General features: G+C 39.1%; 1 protein-coding gene across 2 annotated transcripts; it reads left to right on the top strand.

Annotated features, from left to right (window-relative positions):
• The first annotated feature begins 122 nt into the window (after window positions 1-122).
• Window positions 123-27,129, top strand: LOC137072656 (NLR family CARD domain-containing protein 3-like). 2 transcript variants are annotated; one of them, XM_067440559.1, is made up of 9 exons: window positions 123-207; window positions 5,323-5,498; window positions 6,802-6,924; window positions 8,050-8,175; window positions 8,368-10,200; window positions 14,320-14,493; window positions 24,023-24,193; window positions 25,525-25,571; window positions 26,509-27,129. In XM_067440559.1, exons 2-9 carry the CDS (start codon window positions 5,347-5,349, stop codon window positions 27,024-27,026), a joined length of 3,144 nt encoding a protein of 1,047 aa, XP_067296660.1. In that variant the 5' UTR covers window positions 123-207; window positions 5,323-5,346; the 3' UTR covers window positions 27,027-27,129. The 2 variants fall into 2 exon arrangements, with proteins under 2 accessions (XP_067296660.1, XP_067296661.1); XM_067440560.1 differs by lacking the exon at window positions 8,050-8,175.
• Window positions 27,130-27,978: the final 849 nt, after the last annotated feature.

Below are 27,978 nucleotides of genomic sequence, written 5' to 3'. Positions count from 1 at the left end.
TTTCTGAGATTCACCTAAGGGATGTCATGACATGATAGAGTTTTGCGTGATTGTTTTTTTTTTCCATATGGGTGGAGTTTAAGGTAAAAACAAGCCTCACCTTAACCAGGTAACTAGACACAAAAGTAAAAGAGGAAGAAAGGAAGACACGATTTTGCGGCTTTAAACCTTTTAACACTGGATACTTAAACAGCCACATATTTTGTAGTAAGTCCAAAAAATGTCATATAACCATGCTGTTAAAAATGAGCTGCTATTTGTGTTTTGTCTTCTTTATGTGAAATTTCAAACCCTAAATAACTCAATAGTTCTTTCAGAAATGTTGACATGTTTTATGTGAATGTTGATATGCATTCAGATTTATTTAGACCAATAGCCTATATGTTTATTTGATAAACACTGGTGTATATCCTGATATGTGTATATCCAGTGTTTTCTCTACTAAAATATTTCTCAGGACACTTATTAATGCTCAGTTGTATTGTATTGTAAAGTTGTATTGTACTTCTGCAATCATGAGTGAACCCTTATTGTTGTTTCTGTTTGTTACGACCCTCCTTTGACTGGTAACAATCTAGGGATTGGAGGAGGGGAACGTTCTGAATAAATGTCTGCAATGACCACTGTGTGTTATGAGGAAACGAGACCAAGGAAATAACTTCAAAAACAATCATTTAATTAATATTAAACCCAATAATTAACCACAATTAACTAAACCCATGACAAAGATAAAGAAAAACGAAAACATACATATAAATACGATCTGGGGAGAACCAAGGGAAAAGCTAGAGTGTGCCAAAGAAAATAATATAATCAAAAGAGTCTTACTAAATGGTTTCAAACTAATCCTAAGAAAAGAAAGAAAAGAAAATGTCTTCAGCGTCTATGACGCCTTAAACTTCCCTACTCTTACTGCCAAACAAAAATACAGGGTGTGGCACAATGCCACTAACCTAGTGTGACTAAACAATAAAAATTCACCTGCGTGTGCCTATGTATGTCACGTGATATCTTACCTCGCCCCTTGTCTCCATCCAGATTGAACTGCTCTTTAACATTAATCAAAACGACTTACAGTCTTACAGGATAGACAAGACAAAAGGCAAAATAACAACACAAGCTAAGTTCAAACAAAAGAGAACCAAAAACAAAGATAACAAATCATAATCAGAACACAAAGCAGTCTCTCGCTGTTCAGCAGCACGTCCCTTATGAAGGGTATTCCACAGGCGTTGAGTATCAGATGTGATGAGAAGAGCCCGCCCTCATGGCAGCACAGTCCCCAGGAATGATTGACAGGTCAAAGAGCCAATCAGCACCTGTTAGAGTGACAGCTCTGGAGACGGAAGGAAAAACCTAAAGAAAAAAAACAGAGAAGAAAAAAACCCCAAAATACTGCTATGTCCCTAGGGACGTAACACTGTTGCACAAACAAGGCAAGACAACAAGACTGAAAATACTTTTAGCAAAAGGAGACTTGAAGATACCAAATAATACCTGAACACGCAACCTGATCTCACAGATTTCCGTGAAATGAACACGGCCCCTGAACTCAAAAATCTGTGGTAGTTTCACGGAATCGCCGAAAATTCCGTGATGGGTTCACGGAAGGGATGCCTATGTAAGTCAATGACAGTCAGCATCCGTGGTCCACACAAGGATTCCCTGTTCCAACACCTTATATTCGTCAGTTTGATTCAGTCAGCATAATTTATTTACATTTATATTTCTTTTTATTCATGTTTTTGAACACGTAACTTAGCCTGACGTGGTCATACTCAATTCTAGTCAGAATATGAATCTGAAACTGCTCCATTGGGCTGTGATTATGGGGCGTGTTTCAACCGAAACCAAGAAAGACCTCAATTGGATAGAGCTACAACCAATCAGAGCAACGAAGCGACGTCAACAGAGCTCAACTGCACTGTGTTGCCAAGTCCGTGTTTTTTCCCCCGCGGGTTGTTTTCCATGTCTGCGGGTTGAAGTGACTCCCTGTCTGCACACACGCTGGAATAAACGATCTTTGCTGGTGTTGTAAAAAAATAAAATAATTTAATGATACACAGAGTACTTACCCAACATGATCATCATTTCAGAGAGAAATTGTGAAGGTGATGCAGATACAAACAATATAACCCAAGCCCCTTTGATGACGTGATGATTACGTTACTGTTGATCATCTGTCCGTCATCATCTAAAACCCCGCCCTGATGATTTCATTGGTCAGTTTCTGTTCAGAGATAATCACTCCTCTATGGAGCGAGGCCAGACCGAACTGCCTGACCAAAAAATGTGGGGGGCGGGGCTAAATTCGTCTGGCATCCAGGCTACACGTAACTCAATCCCTTCCCTAAACCTACCCATTTGTGTATTAAAAAAGAAAACAGGATATAACAGGCTGATACAAAGATACTGCAGGCACAAATTTTCAGAAACTACAAATATTCCAAACGAATGATTTGTGTGAAGAAAATCCCAAAAAAACGATCAGTAACGTCGAGTCAATCTGGCGAATATTAATACATTTCAAATATTGCTGCCTGGAAAAACGTCAGGTCAGGTTTGACAGCATTGGCTGTTGTATGTTGCGTGACCAATTGCGTCATTACGTCAGCTTTGATTGTAAAATGCCATTGGTTCTTGTGTGTCTCGTGACCGATCGCGTCATCATGCTGTCGTCTGTATCATTTGAATCATGAGAAATATGAACGAGTGCTTGTGTGAAGCGCGATCCTTATTTCAACAATTAAAACATTAAGTTCAACTACATGAAGATATCGTATGACTTCAGAAGACTTGGAATGCAACATGAGTTAATACTTCTGTTTCTGGTCCGTTTTTGTCAATAAGTACATGTGACTGTACATTTATTTGCCTGTTATGTGTTTTATATTGTTGACAGTGGGTAGGTTTAGGGTAGAAGTGGAGTTAGTTAGCCTGACAAGCCAGACCAACATCAAGATGTTTGGTCTGGAAACTCACCATAGACGGCTCAATCTGAGGGGCGGATAAACGGTTGTCTTTCAAACTCCCTCTGCACGCGATAGGATAGCGCTACACCAACCAGAGCAACGAAGGTGAAGCAGAGCTCGTTGACAGATTAAACATTCGCCGTATCCGGTCGCAAAACTCTGAACACATCTTCCCTTTTTAAGAATGACTTCAGTGCCGTTCTTTGTTCTTTTCTCAGAGAAAAGCTGAACTCAAGTATTCCAGAGTCGCGGTCAAAGCTGATTTGAAAGACCGCCGTTCGCCAGTTTCTGTATTTACTAGAAGCACGAAAACGCAACTCGGCCGTCATCATTATGGCCCCGCCCGCCGACTCTATACACGATGTGATTGGCCCAGCAAGAGTTAGGGGAATACAGCTCAGAAGGGTATTGAGAGTTCCTAGACGACACTCACGGGCAGATTAGATTTGCTGCCGCTAGGGTGCGTCTATATTTCTAGGCTAGGAGTTAGTTGCTCCGAAATAGAAAAGTAGGCTATAAATATTCATGAAATCATGTCTACTTTTACAAATGCAAATAATTAAATGTGTGTTGGGAATCCGTGTGTGGATCACGGATGCTGCCTGTCATTGAAATACATAGGCATCACTTCCATGAACCCATCATGGAATTTTGGCGATTCCGTGAAACTACCACGGATTTGAGTTAAGGGTCCGTGTTCATTTCACGGAATTCTGTGAGACCAGGTTGGAACACGAGTAACTCAAGATGTCTGAAATGGACCATTTACTGAGAAAATATTACAGAGGTCATATTTAGTGTAAATGTGCTGTTTAATGTAAACAGTCACACACATACAGTAAACACTTTGACCAGAAGAAGATTCTAGCAACTGCAGGTCTGTTCAATGTAAAAACTGCCATAGTTACCATGACAACAACTGTAGTTAAACAGTCTGGATAGTAACGTGTGAAGCTGGTAATGCTGTTTGTGGAGTTGTTTAATCCTCTGATGAGATCTTCAGAGATTTAATTGTCTTTTTTAATCTTCAGCTGATTTCATCTAAAGCTGTGGCTGAAGTCAGTTGTAGTTCTTGTGTTTCTGCTTGTCTCTTTTTCTGTTCTCTTGTTTCCTTCAGTGATTTTGCTTATTAAGGCTGAGATGACTCCATATTAATTATACACAGTCACACAGTGGCTTTTTTGTCTCAGATAAGGTCCAGTTCTGTTTTGTTGTTTTGTTTATTTGCTCTTGTCTGACATGTGGTATTGTTATTGCCTGCTTGTGGCCCAAATCTGGCAAACAGAAGCCACTCAAGGGCCGTCATTCATCGCAGCATGTGGGTCAGATCAGTATTACACATGTGCCAGATGTGGGATGAATCAGCCTGGTATCATTGTTAATACATAGGTATTAATATTTAACTTTCAAAGAGACAAAATGTCAGTTTTTATACGTTTGGAGAAGTGCTAAAACTTAGAATATGGACATATCGGCAACATTTAAACGCAGCATTAGGCTATTACGTTTTTACAGCTAAAAAAGTAAAATATTTATGAAATATTTAGAATACGACAGTGCTACAACACACCTGGTCTCCCCTAAATTAAAGGGTTAGTTCACCCAAAAATGAAAATTCTGTCATTAATTAGTCATAATAATATATATCCATATATCTACCTGCTGTGACATTTTGAATCATATAACTCTCGTTGAATCATAAAAATGAGACAGGAGAGACAGGCAAAAGGTTAATCCATGGAACGGGCACATAATCCAAAACCAAGAGACAAGAAACCAGGAAAAACACTCAAAAATGCAGTAATTGTGAGTTTCTTAAATAACCAAACTTCAAGGGCAGATCCCTAGAGTGTAGCTGATGATGCCTTGACACTTGAATGATCAAGAATAATCCAATGTAGAAGATTTCCTTTGGTTCCTCCATCCTCCATCTTCCCTTGCATCCTAACTTTTTTGTTTGTTTGTTTTGTGATAGGGCATGGTTATGTATAATCATAATAGTTATAAATTCTAAGAATATAGTTCCTAAATTCAATAGTTCTATTGTTTGTTTACAAGAAGATGAGAGAAGTGTCTTTTTTTAAAGAGCTCAATACACATGTTCTGTTAAAATATAAAGAGATCAGTGCAGTATAGTTGGTAGGATAGGGTAGGTTCAAATCTAATAACCGAATAATGTGTTACCAACGAACATGTAAAGAACCATGTTTTGAGATTACATTGAGCTATATTTCTTGTAAAATGGGGAAGGTAAAATTCTGCAAAATTCTTGCAAATTTAAACTGTACTTTTTATGAAGCAGTATCATTGTACCATAGAAAAATAAATTACCTGTCTTTCCACATGTAAGGTCTAAAAGAAGAAGAACACTAAAATGAATCTCGATAATGAGAGAGAAGTTGAGGACACTGCCTCTAAAAGGAGTTCTCCGTCTCCTGGATCAAGCTGTGCATTTATGAAGAGTGATCAATCCATGAAGAATCTCCCCTCTGGATCCAGTGACAAAACAGTGACCTCTGACCCCAAGTAAGACACTTACCATTTTAGCTTTGACAGATATTTTTATTCAAAAGTGATTTACAGCATATTCCAGAAGCCTGCAGTGGCTGAGTGGTGATACCATCACAGAGAAGCACAAAATCACTTTATTGATTTGTCACTGTCACTGAGCCTCACTGGAGGAACACAATATATGGTGCAGTTAAAGGGGCGGTCAAATGTTGTTTCATGCATACTGAGCTTTTTACACTGTTAAAGACTTGGATTCCCATCCTAAACATAGTCAAAGTTTTAATTCAAACTTTTAGAATTTTTAAAATTTAGTTCAAACTAATGTTAGATGTTTGATGGAGTATTTCTGTGTCAAAAATACTCCTTCCAGTTTCTCACAAGTTTCGGAGAGTTTTTTTCGAGTATGGCTCGGTTTGACGTTAATAGAGAGGAAGGTCCTTGTATGGGCCGTACGGGCTCTTCTCCCGGTAGGGTGCGCGTGTGATTAGAGCGAGAGAGGAAATGCACGCCCATAAACACTCTCTCAGCTGCAGATCCACTCGTCCGTGAACACTTCTGTCGTTATAGTATAGACTTCACCAAATCATACCAAAGAAGTGTGTTTTTGACGGAGCGGTCCCAGCGATAAAGGTTCGGTCCTGCTTTGGAAGCAGCCGGTGAGTAAAACTGCTTCAAATGTCTGTGCTGTTGGCTATCATCGCGTGAGTAAACATCAATAAACGACACGATCGCGTGCTTCGTCATTCAAATGCGCTAACGGTTACATTTCTCCATTGTTGTTCTATGTATAACGTTACACTAGTCTGACGTGCAAAACCGTTTTGCTTGCTACTACTAAGGTTTAGTCGCATACAATAGTCCATAAACCGAATCATGTCCTCATAAACTGCGAGTAAACACACACAAATGTTGACAGGCCACTAAATACAGTCCATACCACAGAGATGGACGTCCTGCTGTTGCTGTTTCTCCTGTTCAATTTATTTCAGCCTCCGAATTTGATTCTGGATCGATAGCCATGGGTTTCTCCACGATTGAGGACGTCACCGCTTTGTGCGCATTCTTTAGCTCCGCCCACACAATACGCCTCCAGGTGCTTGTTTTTTTTTCTGGAAAGACTCGGTACAGCCCATATTTCTTTTATAAATATAATAAAACTAAAGACTTTTTGGAGATATGAAGGATGCAATACTACTCTATAGGTCCTCAAGATTGACATGATATTGACTGAAACTGAGTGTTTCACCCCCCCTTTAAGTTATACAGTATAGCTAGTGCTCTACCATTTGTTGTTGTTGTTGTTTTTGTCTTTTGTCAGCATCAGCAGGAGGAAGACACAGAGATCAGAGTCTCCAGAACCCAGTGGTGTGTCTTTGAAGACTAACACATCCATGGACGGACCCATTGAATTCAGTGTTGGACCAGTGACCGCTGACCCTTTGTTAGTATAAACAGTTATTTGCTATATTACTGTAGAGCATTTTATATGAATAATTGCTTAAAGACTCAATTAAATAACATTAAATTAATCTATTTTCTATCATGCCCTCTGTACAATTGTTGAACCTTGTGTTGCATTCATTCACTTGTTACTGTCTCTATTAGATTAATGTCTTTTTATATATCTTATTTGACAAGCATCTGCTAAATGAATAACTATCTGTGAATCTATGGTGAATTCAAGTTATACAGCACTGGACAATCTAACAGATGTTCTAACTTTAACTTTACTTAATGCATTTACATAATTGTAAAAATCTAGTAGTCTGTACTATTCAGATATACTTTACCTTAATTAGTGAGAAAACCCAAGTTAAGATTGTTTGAATGGTTTGAGTGGCATTTTGTCAATGGAAAAAAAAGTTTTTGAGACAGGGGAATTCTTAATAGTCTTTTCCCTCATTTCCTTCACTTCTGCAGTTATTTTCCTCTAGTTGCATTCACACACGAAAATCTCTTGATCAATCACCTTGTTAAACTGTCAATACAACTGTAATTTTTAAAAACATCACGTAAGCTGACTTCATACATTTTCAAAAAAAAAATTTGTTTGAACTCACTATGATGGTGATCAGTGGTTGGGTGCTTTCCCATCATTTATTGATGTAGCGTTGCAACAAGAAAACACAGTTATTTGGTTTCGAAAATGATCTAGTGAAATCATTAATTAGTCTAATTAGTCTTCTTTTAAAATTGTATTGCTCACACTTATGTCATAAATACCTTGTGAAACTTTTATTTTGATTAATATAATCCCTCTCTATTGGAGTCAATATCTTGCAATTGAGCATGCTTGAGTCACACAAAGACTTCAACATTCAGCATCAAAACACAACAATGGTAACAATAATGGTAGCTATACTAAGTTAAGAGTAAATCTAAAGTAAATTATCAAGTACTCTCTCTATTTTATTGTTACTAGAACACTTTTGTAAGTGAATTAGACTACTAAGCATTTGTCAGCACAACATACTCTTCCTATTTCACTTTACTTAGTTGTTATCTAATTAGATTTTACAGTGTATAGCAAGTGCTCTAGAATTCGGTTTTGTTTGCTTGTTGTCAGCATCAGCAGGAGGAAGAGGCAGAGAGCAGAGTCTTTAGAACCCAGCACAGTGTCTCTGAAAAGCAACGCATCCATGAGGATTCAACCCCCTACACTCATTGATGGACCTGCGACCTTTGTCCCTTTGTTAGAATTAACAACTTATTATTATTATAATTACTACTACTATTATTATTATTATTATTAATTTGTATTATAATTATATTGTAATTTTAATAATGACTTAAAATTCCAAAACACACAACACATGCATGGCACAAGGGTTTAAATCAAAAAGGGACACTACATTTTTAATCTCTCTTTTTTTTTGCTGAATAGATCTGTCCATCCCTCTACACCCTATAATCAGACTCAGATCAGACAGGAAAAAAATGAAGCAGATCTGCAGAGAGTCAAAGACCAGCACAAAACCAGCATGACAAACAAATACCAGAGATTATTTGAAGGAATTAAACTCCAAGATAACCAAACCCTCCTGAACAGCATCTACACACAGCTCTACATCATAGAGGCGGAGAGAGAAGGAGTGAATGAAGAACATGAGGTTTTACAGATGGAGAAATCACCCAGAACACGACACTCACAAGACACTCCAATCTACTGCAATGACATCTTTAAAGCCTCACCTGAACCAGGATTTGAGGAGAAAGACCAAATCAAGACTGTTCTTACCAAAGGCATAGCTGGAATCGGAAAAACCGTCTCTGTGCAGAAGTTCATTCTGGACTGGGCCGAGGGAAAAGCCAATCAGGATGTAGATTTCATGTTTGTGCTTCCATTTCGAGAGCTTAACTTGATCCGAGATCATCAGTACAGTCTTCACAGACTTCTGCTGGACTTTCATCCTGAACTTCAAGATCTGGACTCAAAGATTTATGAGGAGTGTAAAGTTGTGTTTATCTTTGATGGTCTGGATGAAAGCAGAATCACACTGATGTTTTCAGACGCTCAGAAAGTTTCTGATGTGACTGAGACTTCATCAGTGGGTGTGTTGATGTCAAACCTCATGAAAGGAGAACTGCTTCCTTCGGCTCTCATCTGGATCACCTCCAGACCAGCAGCAGCCAATCAGATCCCCTCCAAATACATTAACCGTCTGACAGAGATTCAGGGATTCAATGAGCCTCAAAAAGAGGAATATTTCAAGAAGAGAATCAGTGACGAGCATCAAGCAGACAGAATCATCTCGCACATCAGAAGAACAAGAAGCCTCCACATCATGTGCCACATACCCGTCTTCTGCTGGATCTCATCCACTGTGCTTCAAAAGCTCCTGGAAGAAGATCTGAGTGCTGAAATCCCCCAAACTCTGACTGAAATGTACATCCACTTCCTGCTGATTCAGATCAACATGAGGAATCAGAAATATGAAGAGAGAGATCCAGAGAAACTCCTGCAGTCCAACAGAGAAGTGATTTTGAAACTTGCTGAAGTGGCTTTCAAACAGCTGATGAAGGGCAATGTGATGTTCTATGAGGAGGACCTGAGAGAGAGCGGCATAGACGCCACTGACGCCGCAGTGTATTCTGGGATTTGCACTGAGATCTTTAAGGAGGAATCTGTGATTCATCAGAGGAAAGTCTACACCTTCATTCATCTGAGCGTCCAGGAGTTTCTCGCTGCTTTCTATGTGTTTTACTATTATGTAATGATACATATTAACAAATTGCAATTTTTCGATGTTGTGCATAATCTGCAGAGGGAAATAATCAATAAAACCTTTGACAGTCAGAATGGACATCTGGATCTGTTCCTGCGGTTCCTGCTGGGCATCTCACTGGAGTCCAATCAGAGACTCTTACAGGATCTACTGTCACACACAGAGAACAGCTCAGAAAGCATCAGGAGAACCACAGAGTACATTAAAGAGAAGATCAAAGATGGACATGAACTCTCCACTGAAAGATCCATCAATCTGTTCCTCTGTCTGCTGGAAGTCAAAGATCAGACTCTGTCCAGAGAGATTCAGGAGTTTGTGAAATCAGACAAACACTCAGAGAAGAAACTCTCTCCTGCTCACTGCTCAACAATCGCCTACATGCTTCAGCTGTCAGATGAGGTGCTGGATGAGCTGGATCCTCTGAAATACAACACATCAGATGAGGGTAGAAGAAGACTGATACCAGCTGTGGTCAATTGTGCAAAAGCATTGTGAGTACATACACGGTTGAGAATAAATATAGTTTATATGTAGCTCTGGAAAAAAATTGAGACCACTTAACATTGTTTTTTCAATGTTAAGTGGTCTCTTAATTTATTTCCAGAGCAGTGAGCATATTGTGGCAGGAGGAGCAAATGACAGACACAGTAGGTGTGGTGTCAGCCCTTGAAGAGGCATTATTAACACAAAGAAACATAAAATGTTCAAAAAAGGGGACTAAATTAACAAACAAAACAGGGGAACTGGTGTCCTCGGTGTGACAGGGAATAGTGAAGGAAGGGTAGTGAACGGATAGGATGGGTCCAGGTAAGGGGCGGGATCTGGTGGTCACGCATGCTTCACTCTGGTCCGAGGCTTGAGGGGCGGCGGCTTTGATGCGGCGGCTTGTCCTCTTCAGTCATGGAAATTGAGGGGAATAGCGGCCTAGCATACTAGCCCGTCAGCGGCGTTATGTGTGCATTTCCATTCAGTTGTTCTGTCACATTATATATATATATATATATATATATATATATATATATATATATATACAGTCTTGTTCAAAATAATAGCAGTACAATGTGACTAACCAGAATAGTCAAGGTTTTTCGTATATTTTTTTATTGCTAAGTGGCAAACAAGTTACCAGTAGGTTCAGTAGATTCTCAGAAAACAAATGAGACCCAGCATTCATGATATGCACGCTCTTAAGGCTGTGCAATTGGGCAATTAGTTGAATTAGTTGAAAGGGGTGTGTTCAAAAAAATAGCAGTGTGGCATTCAATCACTGAGGTCATCAATTTTGTGAAACAGGTGTGAATCAGGTGGCCCCTATTTAAGGATGAAGCCAACACTTGTTGAACATGCATTTGAAAGCTGAGGAAAATGGGTCGTTCAAGACATTGTTCAGAAGAACAGCGTACTTTGATTAAAAAGTTGATTAGAGAGGGGAAAACCTATAAAGATGTGCAAAAAATGATAGGCTGTTCAGCTAAAATGATCTCCAATGCCTTAAAATGGAGAGCAAAACCAGAGAGACGTGGAAGAAAACGGAAGACAACCATCAAAATGGATAGAAGAATAACCAGAATGGCAAAGGCTCAGCCAATGATCACCTCCAGGATGATCAAAGACAGTCTGGAGTTACCTGTAAGTACTGTGACTGTTAGAAGACGTCTGTGTGAAGCTAATCTATTTTCAAGAATCCCCCGCAAAGTCCCTCTGTTAAAAAAAAGGCATGTGCAGAAGAGGTTACAATTTGCCAAAGAACACATCAACTGGCCTAAAGAGAAATGGAGGAACATTTTGTGGACTGATGAGAGTAAAATTGTTCTTTTTGGGTCCAAGGGCCACAGGCAGTTTGTGAGACGACCCCCAAACTCTGAATTCAAGCCACAGTACACAGTGAAGACAGTGAAGCATGGATGTGCAAGCATCATGATATGGGCATGTTTCTCCTACTATGGTGTTGGGCCTATTTATCGCATACCAGGGATCATGGATCAGTTTGCATATGTTAAAATACTTGAAGAGGTCATGTTGCCCTATGCTGAAGAGGACATGCCCTTGAAACGGTTGTTTCAACAAGACAATGACCCAAAACACACTAGTAAACGGGCAAAGTCTTGGTTCCAAACCAACAAAATTAATGTTATGGAGTGGCCAGCCCAATCTCCAGACCTTAATCCCATTGAGAACTTGTGGGGTGATATGAAAAATGCTGTTTCTGAAGCAAAACCAAGAAATGTGAATGAATTGTGGAATGTTGTTAAAGAATCATGGAGTGGAATAACAGCTGAGAGGTGCCACAAGTTGGTTGACTCCATGCCACACAGATGTCAAGCAGTTTTAAAAACTGTGGTCATACAACTAAATATTAGTTTAGTGATTCACAGGATTGCTAAATTGCTAAATATATATATATATATTTCTAGAAGGTATGTTGCTGTGCTAGGAAATAAACAACTTGAGTTAAATTTGTTAGAGAGGAGTATTGAGTGATTTATTTATTTGTTGTTATACTTTATTTATTGTATTTTTGTTAAACACAAAAAAACATACAACACACAAATTAACTCTATTCACTTACACATAAAACCCAAAAATAATTCCACCCTATCTAATAATAACACCTGCACACAAATATACATTAACAAAAAGGTAATAATAAATTATAAAATAAAATAAATATAATAGTTCCTCCTTGTTCAGAATTTTCAACGTGTCTTCTTCAATAACTTCTTCGAAAATTGCATATTGAATAATTTTGAACATTCACCATCACTTATTGGTAATATTTGAGACCAGACATTACTGTACACACAATATACAATATATGTTGTGTATCGGAAAGAAATAATGATAAATAAATATATGAAATAATAATAAATAAGTAAAACAATATACATAAATTAGGGGATGCCTTGAACTAAAAGATGCCTTCAAAATTAATTTATGCCTCTTCTTAGATTGAGAGTGATATATGACCGTCATAAAAATACCCGCCCCTCCTGCCGGACTGAACACATGTTTTGACCATCTGTTTTATTATTCACCCCCTACTATACCCCCTGACTCAAAAGAATTTATGACTGTTGGGGGCTTTGTGAATTTTTTTACGTGAAAATGTTCAAAAACGATCAAAAAATGTTCAAAAACTATATGCTTAAAACTTTTAAAATGGGTGATGTTGTGTTGGAAAAATAGTGACTTGTATAAGATCAGGGGGAGTGTTTTTATTAAACAGAGTTTGTTTTTTCACATACATATAAAGTTTGAAATAATAATATGATTGAAATAATTGAAATAATTAATACGATGTATGCTGTTAAATACAAAGGCATTATATGTTATCAGAAAATGTAAAAAACAAGTTAGACGAAGTTAGATTTTCCCTTTACTTTTTTTTAAAACCAACGTTCAGGAAAAAAAAGTCAGAGAATATACTTCAACATTCGGAAAAGTGTCAGTTTTTGGTCGATGCAAAGAGCAGAGAATAGACTGTGCACATGACTGATACTTATGGGACTTGCTTGATGTTAAAAAAAAGAGTTATTAAAAACAATAATTTGCAAAAAACAATAACTTGCAGTCTCGCGCTGTCTGATACCCAAACACACCGAAACGTGAATGATTTGTAATATCGTATCGTATATCGAATATCGCATTATTTAACAAGATATTGCATATCACATTTTTCTTCAATATCGCACAGCCCTACTGCTCGCTGTACACTCAAACCCTCACAGGGAAGGCAAGAGGAAGAGCATGTCAACGTGACCCTGTTCTCCTGAGAGAACATGGATCACCCATGAATGCAATCTCAACATTGTTATGCAAGAGGGCTCGTGGCTGTCAACAAGGACAGGAAACAACCACATCCAGAAACTCACAGTTGTAATGACGTCTTGAAAAAGACAGTTCTGCTCTTTTAGAGGACAATTTGCTCGACCGCGGCAAAACACAGGAGAGTAGTGCAGCCTGTGTATGCACTCACCATTGGGACGCCCTCACCTAAGCAACAGACCAAACAGTGCTGCGAAAACAGCATTTTATCACTGTATCAGTGAGCTGTATAAGTGAGTTTGCGACCGCCCCTGATCGTGCCTTCTCGCCCTGCACTCAGAGAAGTCTCTTCTTTCGTTCTCTCTCGCACTGCGGTGCGGAGCGCAAGATGCAAGTTTCACACTCCAATAGTCATTGGTCCGTTCTCTATATCTCGAAGATGATCCTTGGAACCTTATGTGGATTATTGTAACACAAAAGTTTATAAGAGCTACAGTTAGCATTAAGCTACATAACACAATTTAAAAGAATAAATTTACACTTTCACTCAAAATGTCACTTTAGACCACAATCAAGTGTTTGTATTAACCTCCTGTTGCGATATAATGGGGATTTCATTCACGTGGTGTTGTTAAAAGGTTATATTTAGCATTTTATATGGAGAGCTGGTTCTGTACAGCTCTGTTTCAGCTCTTCAGATCGGATAATTCAGTCATAAATTTGCTTGATTACTACTGTTTTGATATCTTGCATAACCATTTATGAATTCTGGTTTCAAGAAAGACCGTATTTGACATAAACCAGTTCCAGCTGCCGTAAAATTGTTGTGTTCTGCTCTCTTTCAGTCTTGCTCGCTGTAATCTCTCAGATCAGCATTGTGAAATTATATCATCAGCTCTCCAATCCTCTAAATCTGTCCTGACAGAGCTGGACCTTAGTAATAATGACCTACGTGATTCAGGAGTGAAGCTGCTCTCTGATGGACTGAAGAGTCTAAACTGTCAGCTGGAGATACTGAGGTGTGTAAGATTTGATCTATGATATATTATATGCTCAGTAAATGTAATTCAATGTGGTAATATTAACAACGTGAAAGTACTGAAATGTACATGAATAGTGCGGGAGATCAGTGATCGAGAGTGCGCTCAAGTTCTCTATGCATCAGTATAACAGACTCTCACGTGCTTACTGTACTTTACTGCGCTTACACTAAAATTGCACTCTTCAGAAACAATCACAATACACGACAGAGCTCATGTTTTAAAGCAAAGCACACACTTAACTGAACAATTCACTAAAATGCGCTGTGAGTCTCTGTTCTCTCTGATGTGTCTGATGTAGCCTAATCAGCCTGGCCTTCTTTATATTAGCACTGTTTATGACTGTACTGGATCACTGAACACTTTCCCAGAGTCTAATGGCTTAAACTCACAAACAGAGAATCGCAGTCATGATTGTAAAATCATAAACACAGAATCGGTTTAAATAGTTAGAATAGAAATTTCCTCCTACCAGGGTTACAGGTGCAGATGCTCAGTGTGATTGTGATAAACTTCCAACTTCTATGATCGACTGCATGATGCAAATGTTGTTAATGTCGTGGTTTCACATACTTCTGTAATTTATTTGCGTTAATTACGTTAAATTATTTCACGAATTAACGAATTATTTAACAAATTTAAATTTAATTTAATTTAAAATCACATGCCCTAATGTATGTGTGTGTGTATATATATATATATATATATATATATATATATATATATATATATATATATATATATATATATATACACATACACTCACCTAAAGAATTATTAGGAACACCTGTTCAATTTCATTCAGTTTGGAGTTCAGGAGTCCTGGTCAAGACAAACTCCTCAACTCCAAACTGTATGTCAGAATGGGCAAGAAATGTGATTTAAGCAATTGTGAGCATGGCATGTTTGTTGGTGCCAAACGGGCCAGTCTGAGTATTGCACAATCTGCTCAGTTACTATGATTTTCACACACAAGCATTTCTAGGGTTTACAAAGAATGGTGTGAAAAGGGAAAAACTTCAAGTATTCGGCAGTCCTGTGGGTAAAAATGCCTTGTTGATGCTAGAGGTCAGAGGAGAATGGGCCGACTGATTCAAGCTGATAGAAGAGCAACTTTGACTGAAATAGCCCCTTGTTACAACCGAGGTATGTAGCAAAGCATTTGTGAAGCCACAACACACACAACCTTGAGGCGGATGGGCTACAACAGCAGACCCCCCACTCATCTCCACTACTAATAGGAAAAATAGGCTACAATTTACACAAGCTCACCAAAATTGGACAGTTTAAGACTGGAAAAATGTTGTCTGGTTTGATGAGTCTCAATTTCTGTTGAGACATTCAGATGGTAGAGTCAGAATTTGGTGTACACAGAATGAAAACATGGATCCATCATGCCTTGTTACCACTGTGCAGGCTGCTGGTGGTGGTGTAATGGTGTGGGGATGTTTTCTTGCCATACTTTAGGCCCCTTAGTGCCAATTGGGCATCGTTTAAATGCCACGGCCTACCTGAGCATTGTTTCTGACCATGTCCATCCCTTTATGACCACCATGTTCCCATCCTCTGATGGCTACTTCCAGCAGGATAATGCACCATGTCACAAAGCTCAAATAATTTCAAATTGGTTTCTTGAACATGACAATGAATTCACTGTACTAAAATGGCCCCCACTGTCACAAGATCTCAACCCTATAGAGCATCTTTGGGATGCGGTGGAACGGAAGCTTCATGCCCTGGATGTGCGTCCCACAAATCTCCATCAACAGCAAGATATTAATATGGGCCAACATTTCTAAAGAATGCTTTCAGCACCTTGATGAATCAATGCCACGTAGAATTCAGGCAGTTCTGAAGGTGAAAGGGGGTCAAACACAGTATTAGAAGTAGTAATATATATATATATATTACTATATTAGTAGTGGCATGGTACAACCAAAAAAAACCTTGTCTCGGTTCGGAGCGTGTGCGTTGCATGGTTCGACACATGCACAATGTAGCCTTGTGCCCGTACATTACCTCAGACAGTGGGTGTACTTTTCACACAAAATAAGAGGTGTGTGTGGACATACAGTAAAAGAAGTTAAGGAAAGTAAAAGGGCAGTGCTGCAGGTCAAGACACATTTAGAAGGGGCAGGTGGGAGAGATAAGGAAGGCTGGTCGGAGTTGGAGGATGACCCACCATTGTATAACGTCAGCTTTACACCGCACCCACAAACAGTGAGTTGGCAGGGTAGAAGAAGTGTATACGGAGAGTGGGAGCCACGCATGCTCGTTGTGCTTCACACTGCCAGCGTTTGTGTCATGCAGCTTAAACGCAGCATGTGTATTGCTAATACAGACGAATATCATCCATTCTGTCACCTTTACTACTGTTCTCTTCTGTCACCTGTCATTCTTGTGCTTTGATTTTTGATGGGCAGCATATATCTGCTGCAAAAAAAAAAAAAAAAAAAAAAAAAAAATATATATATATATATATATATATATATATATATATATATATATATATATATATGTTTTTAAATAATAAAAATAGATTGTATTTATAATGCACAATCTTAAAGTGCTACAAATGTGACCGTGTTCCTCTCTGTCCCAAACACACATGCATATAACAAGAAGTATATAAGATACGTATAGTTCACATGATAAATGTAACAAAGTTAAGTTAAGCTTCTAGTTTTAATAATTTAAACAGGCCTTTGAAGCTTGGGCAAAAAGCTGCTCACACTGAATTAAAGCTACAGTGCATTGTTCTGATCAAAATTTACATGATTACATGAAAAATGTTATACCAATGTATTGGAAAGCGTAAGCAGGAGACAGCCAGTTAGGAAACAACTTCTACATTATATAACTTTAAAAAAAAATACTGTATCCTAAATTGTCGATAATTAAACTATATATGCTGAACTACATTTCTAGGGTGTTAACCAATAAAAAACAACAAGAAGAACCGTACAGAACCTAAAACTGTGACCCTAAAACCATGATATGAACTGAACCATGGGTTTTGTGAACTGTGCCACCCCTAAATGTATAATCTATTATATATATATATATATATATATATATATATATATATATATATATATATATATATATATATATATATATATATATATAATTATTATTTATTTTTTTAAAATACCGAAAAATGAAAAAGAAAAATGAGAAAGAAGCGTTTTTTTTTTCAAATTATGTGATTTTCGCTTTTTTGCAGAATCTGTTAGTTGAAATCACAAAGAAGCCTCTCCGTGTTTCAGATGGCATTAATTGTATATTTAAAAGTGTATATTTTGAGGTTGATATCGCCTTGTTTTGTCTGTGTGTATTTCCATACTGGCTTTTGTTATTGCCCCGCCCTCCAAGGTACGCGTGGCTATTTATTTATGCAGCGCTCTCCGGCTGTAGAGCTGATCAAAGTGACGATGAAAGCGGCATAATAAGACTGCATAATACCCTAATCTACAACTGAGCGAAGATGAAGAAGAGGAAGAATGTATCAAACTGGCGTCAGACGAGTTGGACAGTAAGAAATCAGAGGCTATAGCGATAGTAACATTTGACGGGGATAAAGACAGAAAAATGGGTCAAATCATTAACCGTGGCTATAGTGTAGGGGTAAGGCGCATGTCATCAAGTTTTGACGCAACTCGATCAGAGGATCGAATCTGCCTTTTGCCACACTTTCTTTCTCCCTTTTCCCATCACATATCAGATCGGAAGGGCATTTATTTTCAAAAAGAATTAAGAAAATATTAGAAAAGTGTAAATAAAGCATCTAACAAGTGTTTATTAATAAGTGATTCTCGGTTAGAGTGTGGCAAAAGGCGCAATCAACACCACTGATCGATTTGCGTCAAAACTTAATGACATGCGCCTTACCCCTACACTACAGCCACGGTTAAGGACTGTACACATTTCTCTGTCTTTATCCCCTTCGAACAGACGCACAGTACATCCACTAAGAAGACCCCGGCAAACAGAAAGTGTGCCCGAACGACTTATTACATTGGAGGCAACAAGATTTGCAAGAATACTTTTCTGTTTCTTATGGAGTGCGTTTCCATAAACAACAAAGTTTGTCGTTTTGTGTTCATTCTAAGAACAGACACACATTATCTCATGTTTAGACCTTCCCATACCTACCTATTGTTCGGAACTGTCGTTTTAATTGTAATCGTTAGCATCGTATCACTTGCTAAAAAAAAAACATTACTATAATGGGCTTTTAGATAGATGGTAATGTTAGCATCTTTATTATTAGTAGTATGTGGTCCGTTTTTTCCCGTTGCATCTGTCGTTACTAGCAACCATGCAGCTTTACAGGGGGTATGGCTTATCTAAATGAGATGTAAATGTGCCCTATTGTCACTCCCAGCAGGTGAGAACAGGTGAGAACTGCAAAACTTTAGAGGCTGTTTTCTTTCGTTTACACTTTTCTAAAGGCATACATTCAGATGGCCACAACTTCTTCAAATATTATCAGATTTCCACGTGTTACACATCGTTGGAAAGCTTGGAGACTACACTTTCAGAATATGTGAATAATTCAAAATGCCCCAGAACCGACTTGTGTCACTACTTTCCGTGGTCACATTTTCGTCCGTGAAATCATGGGTGAAATGGAACAAAAAAGGTTGTTTGGATCTAAAATTTAAGTAACTTTATATTAATTTATATTAATTTAAACTTGTGTTATTAACAATATCATAAATCACAAATATCAACAACTACAAAAAGCTCAGTTTTACCCCAGTATGTTTCTTCTGTGAGTTTATATTGCTGTTCACTTGTTTTGTTTTCTCCACGAATGTCTCTCACAATGAGAAAGGCAGCACGAGCCTCAACGCAACTTAACATATCAGAGGCAGAGAGACACTAATCAATTGCTGTTTACATTGAATATAATAAAAACAACAAAAAAATCTGAATCATTCTCGCGTTTCTGATTAGTTTTATATTTTATTTTTCCCAGACAAAGAATGTCAAGCCCTTGGCTTAGGCTACAGACAGCCCTGTATTCTCCTGTGACCAATGGTTTGTCTGTATGTATTTTCAGAGGCAGTGATCAATGGCCTTTCAATATAATAATAAATAACTACGTTAATGTGCGATAAATTAATTATTATAATAATTAATTAATGCGTTAACGCGATAATAACGTGTTAACTTGCCCAGCACTATTAATAACACAAGTCGACTTTGCAATCGTGAATTGTGTAGCATGAATGGTATAGTTCCATAAACAAGTAGCATAATTAATATTAAGTTACTTACATTTTTAGACCCAAAAAACTTTTTATGTTCTATTTCACCAATGATTTCACAGATGAAAATAGTTCCAAATGAAAGCAACACTCAGCGCAGTGTTTTGTTACTGAATGATTCAGCATTTTTAATGAATCATTTGAATGAACGACTCGATGACTCACTCAATAAGACGATCACTCGCTGCCCCCTATTGGCGGTTATGGTTCATGTTTAAAAGTATGATTGCATTTTTATTTAGAACATTAATCTTATAACATTATTTATTGCAGCTGTATTTTTTGTAGTTTAAATGATTTAATTTGATTGGTAACAGCCTATAGTGTTTTTACTATTATAACTGAATTTATTAATCAAATGTAAGAATTTATCATGAAAGATGATGCATACATTTAATAAGATTTAAAAAATGGCCTTCATAAAATTAAAGGTGCACTATGTAGTATTTTTGCAGTACGGCGGTCTGGGATAATCAAGCCTTAGAACAAGTCACGTACTCTCACTTCATTCAACGCTTACGCGCTGTTTTCGAGCATTCTGAAGGAGGATGGAGTGCGGGGGACCAATTGCTTGCATTACGTCAAGGGAACAGTACAGCTGTGGAATTCGCTCTCAACTTCCGCACGCTGTTGAAAACTGAACTACAGTCAGAACTCGCTTGCAGAGACGAAGATAAAGCCCTAGATCAGTTCATTGAGCTGGCTATCCGCATCAACAATCTCATTCGTTCACGCCGATGTCCAGGAAATTCCCAATTTAATGGTTCATCAACCAATAACGAGGAACCCATGCAGGTCAGAAACTCTCACCTATCCATGGAGGAGCAGGATCACCGTGTCAATAATAACCTCTGTCTGTATTGTGGTCTCGATAGAAACTTGAAATCCAACTGCCCGAGCTGACCTCCACAGACACAAGCCCGAAGGGTGAGTTTACTGATTTCTGCCATCTCTCAGAACAACTGTTTTGATCTACCCATTACCTTGACATATGAGACTAAGATGATACACACCAAAGCATTAGTCGATTCTGGGGCCTCAGGCAATTCCATTGATGAACAGCTGGCATGGCAATATGGCATTCCTCTAACCCCCTGTAACTCTCCCTTGGCAGTGGCAGCGCTAGATGGGCGCCCTCTGGGGTCTGGTCATGTGCAATACACCACTACCGAACTCAAGCTCCAAGTGGGCGTTCTTCACTCCGAACTCATCCGTCTCTACGTCATTCATTCTCCACACAACCCGGTAATTCTGGGTTTCCCATGGCTTCAAGAACACGACCCGCAGATATCCTGGCAAGAAAAACAGATCACCCGTTGGAGCATCACCTGCCATGCCAAATGTCTACGCTCAATGCAACCACAACCCAGCAAAGCCACGGCCCTGATTAACACCGTAAACACCATTCCAGGAGTCCCACTGGAGTATGCCGATCTCATCGAGGCTCTCAGTAAGCATCACAACTCCCACCGCATCGCAACAATGACTGTGCCATAGATCTCCTGCCAGGAACCATGCCACCTAGAGGACGCATCTTTCCACTTTCTGAGCCTGAGGATCAAGCCATGAAAGACTACATCAAGAAAGAGCTAGCAAAGGGTTTCATTCGACCATCCACGTCACCGGCTGCAGCCAGCTTCTTCTTCGTGGGAAAGAAGGATGGAGGTCTGAGACCTTGCATTGACTATCGTGGCCTTAATGATATTACAGTTAAATTCAGATACCCGCTACCTCTGGTCCCAGCGAGTCTAGAACAGTTGAGAACTGCCCGATTCTTCACCAAGCTCGATCTCCACTCCGCCTACAATCTAATTCGTATCCGGGAGGGGGACGAGTGGAAGACAGCCTTCTCCACAAGCAATGGGCACTAGGAGTACCTCGTCATGCCCTTCGGGCTGTCCAATAGTCCTTCAGTGTTCCAATCCTTCATCAACGACATCTTCAGAGACATGCTCAATCAGTGCTTGGTGGTGTACATCGATGACATACTGATCTACTTAGACACCATGGAGGAACATGTTCAACAGGTCCGCACCATACTGCAGCGTCTGATTAATCATCAGCTCTATGCCAAAGTTGAGAAATGTGAGTTACATCAGTCATCTGTGTCATTTCTTGGGTACATCATCAGTCTGGAAGGAGTGGCGATGGACGAGAAGAGGGTTCAGGCAGTCCTGGGTTGGCCTCAATCTGCTACACTGAAGGAGCTTCAAAGGTTCCTGGGGTTCACCAACTTCTACAGGAGATTCATCAGGAACTTCAGTTAAGTCGCTGCACCGTGAAACCACTGAACACCTGCTCCACTACGTATTCCGTTACTATGGACTTCCGGAGGACATTGTGTCAGATCGAGGATCCCAATTCACGTCAAGGGTATGGTCTGCTTTCTTTCGATTATTAAATGTGAATATAAGTCTCACCTCTGGCTATCACCCACAGTCCAATGGACAAACCGAGCAACTCTGGACTGATTACTGCACACCTGTTCATAATCATCATGCCTACATTAACTCTGCTCAAACACACATTCATTGCGAAGTCTCATTTGCCCCGTCTACATTTCTGAGCGTTATTCCCATTGTTTATTCCTGCCTGTGTTTGACTCTGCTTTGGATTACTGTTTAAGACCCTGTTCTGCCTGCCCTTGATCTTTGTTTGCCTGGACTCTGATTCTTACCTGTTTGCTGTCTGCCCTGACCATTTGCCTGTTATGACCATGATTGATGCCCTGTCTCTGATATTCCTGTTTGCCCTGGTTTATCGACCCACGCCTGCTTGTACTGTGAGTTTGTATTATTTTAATAAACTGCACATGGATCCCAATCTGCCTTGTTACACAAGAGTCCTTGTTACACATTGCAGCTTTATTGTCTAATGATTTTTTTTTCCCCTAATAATTTGTTTATAGTCATATGCATCTGGTGCAGTATGAGGGTGCGTGAATGATGAGAACTTAAATTTTTAGGTGGTTAACTATTAAAGGGGGGGTGAAACACTCAGTTTCAGTCAGTGTCATGTCAATCTTGAGTACCTATAGAGTAGCATTGCATCCTGCATATCTCCGAAAAGTCTTTATTTTTTTTATAATTATATAAGAAAGATGCGCTGTTCCGAGTCTTTCCGAAAAAAGCCGAGCGGGTGGGGGCGTGTCATGTGAGCGGAGCTAAATAATGACGTGTGCAGCAGCGCGCTGCAGTGAGGAAAGTGAGTCGCTCTGCGAGGAAAGTGATTCGCTCTGTGAGGAAAGTGATTCGCTCAGTGAGGAAAGTGATTCGCCCGCCGCGTGAGGAAAGTGAGTCGCTCTGTGAGGAAAGTGATTCGCTCAGTGAGGAAAGTGATTCGCCCGCCGCGTGAGGAAAGTGAGTCGCTCTGTGAGGAAAGTGATTCGCTCAGTGAGGAAAGTGATTCGCCTGCCGCGTGAGGAAAGTGAGTCGCTCTGTGAGGAAAGTGATTCGCCCGTCGCGTGAGGAAAGTGAGTCGCTCTGTGAGGAAAGTGATTCGCTCAGTGAGGAAAGTGATTCGCCCGCCGCGTGAGGAAAGTGAGTCGCTCTGTGAGGAAAGTGATTCGCTCAGTGAGGAAAGTGATTCGCCTGCCGCGTGAGGAAAGTGAGTCGCTCTGTGAGGAAAGTGATTCGCCCGTCGCGTGAGGAAAGTGCTAATACAGATCGACCGCCGGCCTATCAGTGGGTAAGTCAGTAGCTACTGGTTATATCACCTGTTTAGCATCCTACAAGCCAGCGCTTTGATGGGGGTAGCCTGTTGCTTTCGCTCTCTCCCTCGCTCTCTCACGCGCTTCCGGTAGAATTGTCCGTAAGGCCCATACAAGGAAATTCCGCCCCCATTAACGTCAAAGGGGACGCATGATCTCAAAAAACTTGCCGAAACTTATGACTAACCGGAAGTAGTATTTTTGACAAAGAAATACTCCCATCAAACGTCCACCTTAACTTTTGAAACTTTGTCTATGTTTAGTATGGGATTCCAAGTCTTTAACAGTGTAAAAAGATCAGTATGCATGAAACAGCATTTCACCCCCCCTTTAACTACCAAAGACAAGAACTCTCTGAAACCGATAATTAATAACCAACATTGTTGAAACATAGAAACCAGGTGTTCCTTGTATATTTAAAAATGTCTTAACAGACATGTGTAGTTTTACCTTCTTAATGCTTGATTTTCACAATTTCTTAATGCTTTTTTAGTTTCCAGATTCTGACTTTGTATGTCTGTAGGTTGTCAGGTTGTATGCTGACAGAGGAAGGCTGTGGTTATTTGTCTTCAGCTCTGAGTTCAAACCCCTCACACCTGAGAGAGCTAGATCTGAGCTACAATCACCCAGGACAGTCAGGAGTGGAGCTAAAGATTAAATTGAATGAATCTAATTTCAACCTGAAGAAACTCAAGTATGTGGGGTAGCTGTGATAATTTATTTGGCAAATTACATGTTTTTTTTCTCTGATATTTATGAATAATTGAATAATTATAATATACAAATATGAAGATAAAAATTATATATATATACAGCCTAGGAGTATATTTGGTGTGTTATTTGGTGTATATATATATGTGTGTGTGTGAGTGTGTTCAATCTTCTTGGAGAAGTTGCCAAAGTTCTTTTGAAGTTAATCTATCAATTTAGACTAAACTGATAGATGGACTTGATGATAGTGAGATCATGTATCTGTGTGGGCCAGAGTATATGTTGTGTGACTCCTCAATAATATAAAAATCTTATTTGATTGTTACAGTGGGTAAAATTAATCTCAAATGGATATTTCCCATGTAACACATTCAATAAATATAAATACTGTATAAAAATAACCGTCTTAGAGCAAATGTTTGGTAAATCATACAATACTGGCCACACACTTGAAGATTTTAAGCCCAATTTTGAGCCTGATTCGAGGCTTGGCGAAAACTTGATGTAATGCCAATGAAAGCAAGCAAGCAAGCTTCACCAATCGGATGTTGCATGCTTCTATAGCTGAAACTTGGCAGCAGTGTTGTGTAAGTTACTCTAAACAAAGTAATTAATTACTTTTTAGTAATTAACTGTGTAGTCATGCAAACCTGAATGAATCTTCTAGTGTGTGGATTCAGAGAATTATAATATAAAAAATCTGCTGAAACTGCTCTTATGTTTTAAAATCAGTTAAGATTTGAAAATCATCTATCGTGTCCCAGACCTAAAACATTCTACTACATAATATAGTCTCACCAAAATGAAAAAAGTTTGTTAAAAAAAAAATTGCATCTGGTTTGTTTTGGTTGAAATTGAGCTTCCATATAAATGAGATGAAAATACTCACTCTGCTCCACACCAGTGGACAAACCATTATGAATGCTGTGCACATTTTACTTATTAGTGCCAATTCGGGGGTGGCAATTGCTTGAAATGTGGGTTCACTACTATTCTTAATTAAAACCAAATCAACTAGAAAAACACAACTAACCCTTGGTCACATTGTTTTTTCAGTCAGCTCCTCACTCTCATTATAAATTAAGACTCCTTCTGCTGATTTGTGCTGCGACGGCCAGAGTTTAGAACCCTTTGAGCTTAACTGGCTCTAATCATGTGTACCTATTAGAATTTTCGATGTGTTCTTTTTTTGAGTGACTTTGCTTGAGAAACTGTTTAAAGTTTTAAAGTGCTTACTGTTATTTCAGATGCCTCTTGCAAACTTTAGTAAACATAAATCATGTGTGGTTTCTATTTCTCTCTCTCTCTCTCTAGTTTGGATAATGGAGGCCATTTTAGAATTAGTCCAGGACTGACAAAATGTAGGTATTCTCTCTCTCTCTCTCTCTCTCTCTCTCTCTCTCTCTCTCTCTCTCTCTCTCTCTCTCTCTCTCTCTCTCTCTCTCTCACACACACACACACACACTCACACTCACACTCACACACACAATGTTTGATAGGGGCATTCCATTGACAAAATATTTTTTTTTTTTACTGTATAAACTTTACTTTATATCCCCTTTAAACTGAATTTACCCCAAAACCTACCCATCACAGGAAACATTCTGAAATGTTACATTTTCCACACAAATTAATATTCAAATATAGCCATCTTTGTGGGGAAATTTTGTCCCCATAACATAGGATTTATCTTGCCTGACAAGCCAGACCTACATCAAGATGTTTGGTCTGGAAACTCACCATTGACAGCTCAATCCGAGGGGCGGATAAACGGCTGTCTTTCAACCTCCCTCTGCACGGTGTGCACGCATTTGGATAGCGCTACAACCAACCAAAGCTAGTTGAAAGATTAAAATTTCGCCGTATCCGGTCGGCAAAACTCAGAACACATCTTCCCTTTTTAAGAATGACTTCAGTGGCGTTCTTTGTTCTGTTCTCAGAGAAAAACTTAACTCCAAGTCTTCCAGAGTCGCGGTCAAAGCCATTCGCCAGTTTCTGTGTTTACTAGTAACATGCAAGCGCAATTTGGCCGGCATTATGTTAAGCCCCGCCCACCGACTCTATACATGATGTGATTGGCCCGACCAGAGTTTGGCGATTACAGCTCAGAAGGGTATTGAAAGTTGCTAGACGACACTCGCGGCAGATTAGATTTGCTGCCGCTAGGGTGCGTCTAGATTTCTAGGCTAGGATTTACCAGGAACACACACAAACATGTACTTATATGATAACTTTCCATAGACTTAAAGGGTTTTATATTGAGCTAATCATATTCTATTCCCTTACTCCTGTGTTCAGATGCCTGCGATCTCACAATGGATCCAAACACAGCACACGCTCAACTTATGTTGTCTGATGGTAACAAAAAAATAACACCAGTCAAAGAGGATCAGCACTATCCTGCTCGTCCAGAGAGATTTGAGCACCATGAGCAGGTTCTGAGTCAAGAAATTCTGACTGGACGCTGTTACTGGGAGATTGAATGTAGTGGCTGGAGTCATATAGCAGTGACATATAAAGGAATCGACAGGAGTAACTGTTGGTTTGGATACAATGACAAATCTTGGAGTCTGTTCTGTTCTGCTAATGTATTCACTGCCTGGCACAATAATGTGAGCTTTAATATACCAGCTCCTTCACCCCTGTCTGATAGAGTAGGAGTCTATCTGGATGAATCAGCCGGCACTCTGTCCTTCTACAGCGTCTCTGACACACACACACTCACACACATACACACATTCAAAACCACATTCACTGAACCGCTCTATGCTGGATTCAGGGCTTATGATTCTTCAGTGTCTCTCTGTCAGATTTAACAATCCACTGTGAGAAACAACTAAGACACACAAAAAAGCAGTGAATTTTCCAAGCAATTGCATGTATTCCTCTCATTAAAAAAAATATATATATATTTTTTTTTAATTAAGCAAATAGAACTAATGCAGTGGTTGCTCTTGCATGGTTTCTTCTTAAAGAAATATTGGATGTCCTGCTGCTGTGTTTGGCACTGTCCTCCTTTCATTCCGAAGTTTTTTTGTTTGTTTTTTAACTAAAGGCCAATTACAGGAATGGTTCACTTCAGTTCAGTTTCAGTTGATTGTCCCCTAAGGGAAACTTGTCTTACAGCCAGGTAAACACACAGGTAGCACAACAGGTAAACACTACATGCACATACACATACAAATAACAATACAAACTATTAATTAAAAACACTGTTACACTACTACTCATCTAGATCAAGAATTATGCAAGTTTAGCCACCTAATTGCACTTGGTATAAAAGAGTTCTTTGTCCTATTGGATTTAAAACGAGGGACTCTGAATCTCCGGCCTAAGGAGAGGACCTCAAAAGAACAATGAAGGGGGTGATTTACACAATATGGCATCTGCTTTCCTCATAACCTGCCTCTCATAAATATTTGTCAAGGTAACCTGTGGGCAGCCTATTAACTTACCAGACACTTTTACAATATAGCTGAGGTTATTTTTCTCCCTCAGGCTGATGCCCCCATACCAGGCAATAAAAGCAAAAGTAAGGACAGATTTAGGACAAAAGGACAAAAGATTTATAAAATAAAGACAGGATAACATTATCAACATTAAGAGTTAAGCTTCCTTTGGAAGTAAAATCGTTGTTGTCCCTTTTTACAGATCATCTCTGCATTTATGTTAAATTTAAGATGGATTTAAGATGGAGAAAAGACCTGTCGCACCAACTTACAAACTCATCGACCACTGGCCCATACTGAGATTCATGTTTCTGCAGTA

This window comes from Pseudorasbora parva, chromosome 4 (assembly GCF_024679245.1).
Source record: "Pseudorasbora parva isolate DD20220531a chromosome 4, ASM2467924v1, whole genome shotgun sequence".
Lineage (NCBI taxonomy): Eukaryota > Metazoa > Chordata > Actinopteri > Cypriniformes > Gobionidae > Pseudorasbora > Pseudorasbora parva.
This window is presented reverse-complemented; position numbering and strand designations above follow the sequence as displayed.

Bases quoted from the DNA above. Each gene is read 5' to 3' on its own strand.
- LOC137072656 (XM_067440559.1), top strand. From the start codon at position 5,347: ATGAATCTCGATAATGAGAGAGAAGTTGAGGACACTGCCTCTAAAAGG. The intron at 5,499-6,801 runs GTAAGACACTTA...GTCTTTTGTCAG, and splicing joins ACAGTGACCTCTGACCCCAA to CATCAGCAGGAGGAAGACAC. The intron at 24,194-25,524 runs GTATGTGGGGTA...CTCTCTCTCTAG, and splicing joins TTCAACCTGAAGAAACTCAA to TTTGGATAATGGAGGCCATT.